This window comes from Olea europaea, unplaced genomic scaffold (assembly GCF_002742605.1).
Source record: "Olea europaea var. sylvestris unplaced genomic scaffold, O_europaea_v1 scaffold792, whole genome shotgun sequence".
Taxonomy (NCBI): Eukaryota; Viridiplantae; Streptophyta; class Magnoliopsida; order Lamiales; family Oleaceae; genus Olea; species Olea europaea.
The window spans coordinates 164,592-170,591 of NW_019266348.1; the positions used below are offsets into that span (position 1 = coordinate 164,592).

The 6,000-nt window shown below is 35.5% G+C and overlaps 1 protein-coding gene across 2 annotated transcripts; it reads left to right on the top strand.

Moving 5' to 3' along the window:
- The first annotated feature begins 228 nt into the window (after nucleotides 1-228).
- LOC111391424 (probable myosin-binding protein 4) lies at nucleotides 229-5,621 on the top strand. 2 transcript variants are annotated; one of them, XM_023016639.1, is made up of 4 exons: nucleotides 229-365; nucleotides 778-2,069; nucleotides 2,578-3,997; nucleotides 5,169-5,621. In XM_023016639.1, exons 2-3 carry the CDS (start codon nucleotides 917-919, stop codon nucleotides 3,975-3,977), a joined length of 2,553 nt encoding a protein of 850 aa, XP_022872407.1. In that variant the 5' UTR covers nucleotides 229-365; nucleotides 778-916; the 3' UTR covers nucleotides 3,978-3,997; nucleotides 5,169-5,621. The 2 variants fall into 2 exon arrangements, with proteins under 2 accessions (XP_022872407.1, XP_022872408.1); XM_023016640.1 differs by having other exon boundaries at nucleotides 2,578-3,387.
- The last annotated feature ends 379 nt before the right edge of the window (nucleotides 5,622-6,000 follow it).

Below are 6,000 nucleotides of genomic sequence, written 5' to 3' on the forward strand. Positions count from 1 at the left end.
TTTAGTTAAAAAAAAAAAAAAACAGATTTTGATAGAGAAAAATGATAAAATATGTGATTGAATAGAATTATGAAATTTTATAAAGTGTGTGGTTAAAATTTAAAAATGAATTTTAAAAAAATAAATTATTGAAAATGGAACCAAACATGGGCGTAATGTATGGGAATATCGACTTTTGTTATGATAGACAGCTGGGAAAATTTTAAAATATTCAGTTGGTTTCAACGGTCAATCATTACCACGACAAGGATCTCTTTTGTAATTTTATGCCATTTCCATTTTCACCCTTTTCTGATGATTTTCCCATATCATGGCTGATCAATATCGTTTGATCCCCATTTCATGTCCTTGCATTATAAATCCAGGTACCACATTTCAATAATTCTCTTATTATATGTGCATAACACTGCGTGAATACATATTACATCCTTTTAATTTCATGTTTTTGTTTTGCCATGTCGTTTTAATTCATATTTGGAATATCGATCCTATCCTGTTTCAATCAATTTCCTCTATCTTTATCTATAATGGATTAAATAAAATTTAGGGTTTGGCTTTTGAAATTCTTTATCATCTAATGGGCTTGTCTTTAAATGGTGAAATGTAGATTGCTTCTATTCTTGTAGAGACAGATAGGTTGTGTTTTATTCTTGAATTATGAATACAAATTGCTTCCCGGTTGGGTTTGGCCTGAACTGATCTTGGCTTGATGCATTTCGACCATTTTTTTTTTTAATTTTTGCTTTAATAGTTTTTATTGTTTCTTAATTTTCACAGGGTTTGCAAAGATACGAGAATACTGATTTCACAGAGAAAGGTATTTGGACATTTATGTTATGGATCGATCGAAAAGTATTCCATGGTTTGTTTAACTGAAGACCTCATGTAATTTCTGAAGTTATTGTTTTGAATTGCAATGGCTGCTGAGATTACATCTGATAAAAAGAGGAAACCTCGGGATTCTATGACTCTATTGTCATCTGCAGCTTGTGAATGGTTCTTGATATTTCTGCTGTTTGTGGATGCAGCATTTTCGTATTTGCTTACAAAATTTGCTAATTATTGTGAACTGAAAACACCTTGTTTGTTTTGCTCAAGGCTTGATCTTGTTATCCGGGATAAGAAACCTAGATGTTACTGGAGTGTATTATGCAGTGACCACATAGGAGAGATTTCATCTTTAGTATCTTGTTCTGTTCACAATAAACTTGCTGATATTAATGGGATGTGTGAAGAATGTCTAATGCCAATTGCCATGAAGAATAAATCTAATTCCGAATCATATAGGTTGTTGGTGGGTAAATTATTGGTGGATGTTGAGAGATCTGTTCTACAGAATTTAATGTTGAATAAGAATATACGGCTTGTTTCTTCTGGTCGAAGGGCTTGTTCGTGTTGTAACAAGACATGGAAAGCAAAATTGAATGCTGAAAGATTACACGAACTAACCTTAGTAGGTTTTGGGGCGTCTAAAGCCAATGTCAAGCCCCCTCTGCCTCGTGTACCTGGTCGTAGTCGATTCAGCCGTCGGGATAGCTTCAAGAGGTTAAGAGATAAATTCACGGGACAGTTAAAAAATCAGCTTGCGGGGAACAAGAGTGTTGACTCGATATCTCATGTAGGGTATACAAAGTTGAATATCACTTCCGACTCTGATTCGGAGGTCCCTCTCTCTGATGATGACGATGAAGGAAAATCTGGCTTTCATGGAATAAATGTGTTATCAGAAAAGCAGGCGCATCAAGCTTCTGAAGCGATAACTTCACTATTTGATCAATCAGTTCTGCCTGATGTAAGCGAGCTCAAGAATAAGATATCTGTGACATCAGACGAGCTTAAGGGGGACCAATCTCATTTAAAGCCTAATTTATCTCAAATGGCAGAACTGATATCATTGGGTGATGGATTCCAACCACCAGATGTTGAAGGAGTTCCTTTTGATGCATCAGTAGAGACACATAAATGCAATCCTTCTCTCTCTCATATACCTTCCCTCTCTGTATTATCTGAGCTTCTTTCACTGAACAGTGTTCCTTCCTCAGCCGATATTGGAACAAAACAATTGAACTGTAAGCTTCAGTCCCTCCCCTGATCATCCTCCCCGATGTGCTTATATATATTGCCTGTATGCGTCCACAGAGGGCTAAATATAGTGGTCTTCGCTAAACTTCCAATGAAATTTTACATTGGTCACTCAACATAAACTTTGTTTGAAGTTGGTCACTCTGTCCATGTCCATTAGTTTTACTAATGGAAAATGTACATCAAAGTCTAGCTATTTGCCAATTAGACTGCTAATCAGCTTTTCTGCCAGTCTAATTAATGGACATGGATGGAATGAAACAATTGTAACAGATATTAAAGTTCATGGCCAACTTCAACAAAATTAAATCCAGAGATCAACTTTTAAAAAAATAAGGTTTAGTGATCAATTTAAAATTTCGCTCAATGTTCAGTAATCACCAGTGTTTTTAACTTAAACAGAGGTTCAAGTTCATGAGTTCGCAATCATAAAATCCACGCAATCTTTATTATTGTTCATGCAATTTATTTCTTACTCATGAACTGGGTTTACAGTGGCAGATGTTGCAGGAACCAGTTACGAAGAAAATGCATCTGTGGCCAGATATTTGGCAGCTGAAACAGAAAGCTCTTCAGAGCATGTTTTTGCTATGAATCTTACTGATGCATCATCTCCAAATAATGAAGGTATGGAGCCAATTGTTGTCACCGATTCCACTAAAATTGAAGAGGATACAAAGTCCCCAAAACAGGTATCTAGATCTGACATGGGTCTAACATCAAAAACTATGAGTCTGAAAGCTCATAGTCAACTCTCTGCACTTCCAAAATGTGAAGATTCTAGTCCATGTGCTCTTCCTGTTTCATCCTCACTGGAGAGACATGATTCTGGCTGCGAATCTTTGGATGGAATCAGTGTAAGTGAAATCGAAGGTGAAAGTTCTGTTGATCACCTAAAACGACAGGTTGAGTATGACAAGAGTTGCATGAATGCTTTATACAAGGAGTTGGAGGAAGAAAGAAATGCGGCTGCCATTGCTGCAAATGAGGCAATGGCCATGATTACAAGATTGCAAGAGGAGAAGGCAGCACTTCATATGGAAGCCTTGCAATACTTAAGAATGATGGAGGAACAAGCAGAGCATGATATGGAAGCACTGGAAAAGGCTAATGAACTCCTATCTGAAAAGGAGAAGGAAGTGCAAGATTTGGAAGCGGAGTTCGAGTTTTACACAAGTAATTTCCTAAATGAGTCAGCGGCCAAGGATCTGCTTAAATTGGAGAGAAAAAACTTAATTGTTGAGAATCATGCTGAGAATAGTCCTACGGTTCCTAGTGATTCAAAGTCTACAGAACTTTTAAAAGGTAGCGGAAAATCTAAACTTGTAAATATTTCAATATTAAACTTCGAGGATGAAACACACTACATTTCAAAATGTTTGAAGAAGTTGGAGGAAAAGCTTCATCAAGCTGCCTTTAATGGGATACCAAATGGCATGCCAAATGGTGTAAACTCCAAAAATTTTACAAGTGAAATTGATAATCTGGAAAACTTATCTGTCGATGGGGAGACTCGGTTAGATGAACATAATGAGAACAACAGTTTGCCATTGCAGAAAGATGTATCAGGATCAAATAGAAGTCTTTCACAGGACATGCCTAGTGATTTAGTTGAGGACAATCATTTTGTTAATGAAATGAATGTTACTATGGATAGTGATAGGTGTAAATTGTCCATGAATAGAGTTCAAATAAACTCGGGTACACTTGAGAAAGGAATAGCAGACCTTCGTGATCGGTTGGAAGCAGTTGAGACTGACTGTGATTTCCTCAAGCATGCTTTTAATGCACTCCAAAATGGAAATGATGGATTAGAGTTTATTCATGAAATAGCTCATCAGCTACAAGAATTACGAAAAATTGAAATAAAAAAGAGATGCATATCAATCCCTTGATATCACGTGCTTCCCAATGGGTAAGCAAGCATTTACTGAACGTTATTGTAGTGCTTAATTGCATGTGTAATTATGCTATATGCTATTTAGACGTTAAGAAACTGAATTTATGTGCTTCCATGCTGGATCTATGTTTATCTTATTCCCTTCAATACATATCTATATATTTATTAACTTAGTGCATGTTTGTCAAAGTTTATAATTGCTCATAACTTGGTCAAACTCAATTTTTATTAACAAATTCCATGGGATCCACAACCGTTACCTACTTTTTAGACACTCATTTATTTGGGACCCACTACTTATAAGCAATTTTAAGCTTTGACAAACATGCACTTAGTGTGCGGATTCTGCTGACCCAATAAAATGCCCTCGACTAACATACTTCAAATGTTAAAGCATTCATTTAAAAGGACTTTAGCAGAAGCAATTCAGTTGTTAATCGCAATCTTTTGACAGCAAATATATTGTTGATCCTGTCTTCTTCCTTCTGACGTAGATAATCATCAACTTGATGAATATTGTCAGGATTTCTTGGGTCTAAAGCGGCTTTAACAAAATTGATGTCCCAAATTATTAGTGATGCATAAAAAGCAGGTCCAATTATGCCTATTTCTAATCCTGAAAACAAATCTATGTTTAAGGAATTTATTTGATAAATCATGATACTGTCTAAGGTTAAAGTTAAGCCAATAACAATATTTTCTTTTTCTCCGTTACCTATTTTATTATATGGATTACTATTTCAAAAGTTTATCATTGTGCAATGATGAATATGTTGGAATGTACGATGCCTGATCATGCTATACACCGTGTACACTTATAAAGGATTTTTGAGGGCGTTTGAATTTGGTCGCCCTAATATTTCTACAATCTACAAAGGATTTTTAGGGGGCTGTTTAGTATAAGATACAAACTGAGGTGCATGAGATCACCATTGGTATTTTCATTTTCATAATGAAAACCTGTAACCTGTAACAGTGAGCGGACGTGTACAATTAAAAATCCATGTATTTTATTTATTTATTTATTTATTTATTTTTCTATCCTAAATTAGGGTCAGCACTTAATCCATATCAGATTAATCATCTATAAAATTCCATTATGGACTTCTTATCAACTTTACTTGACATTGAAAATCTCTCTTTTTTCTTCTGTGGTCACATAATTTTTCAATGATAACTTCTCCAGATGCATGACCAGAAGAAAAGCTGAACCATGAGCAAGCATCATCATTTGATATTTACAGTGTCTAAAGACAGAAAATGTGAAGATGTATCTTATAAGTCTCCCTGAAGTTCTCATAATCAAGATAAGATTTGCAGAAAAGTACCTGTTCAGTTTCTCAGATGAGGAAAGTATGCCAGAGAACGGGTTACATCAATAGTCTGCTGAAATTGTTGAGCTCTTATCCTTCATTTTCGTGTAGATTGGGTTTTGTTCTCTAGTTGTTTTTCAGCAATAACTTTGCAGAATTATTCTTGTATTTTCATTTCGTTACAGTCCCTATTCTGAGCTTATAATTTAGATTTTATTCAATTCTTGTATGTAGCTCTTAAGGTTGGGCATAGTAAGCCAGTCCCCCTTCCCTTTGTAAATGCAGTAGTTCTTGTGCTAGTGGTTTTATGTTATTTTGATTCTTTCTTTTGGCCCTCTTTAATATTAACAAAAATCCGCGTGATTGGTGCAATCTCTGTTAGGGATCCATCTGGTTGTGGTGTTGAGCTAGCTGTATATCTGCTATGCTTCTATGGTTTGTTGGCACATAAGCTTCACCAGTGAGCCTTTTCCTTTCTTGGACTTGCTTGGTGTTGCTAAGCTTTTGGTTCGTGTATGTGTATATAAAGGATAACTTGGAGTTGTGTGCAGTGGATAGAGTCTTAACTGATAAGAGGGTGGAGCAATTTTTATCATCCACACCACGTTTTAGTTCCAATAAAGGTCTCCAACCTCTCTTATGTGCTTATGTTCTCAACTTTTTTCCTTACATTTTTATCATAAACTCCTTATATTTTCACATCTT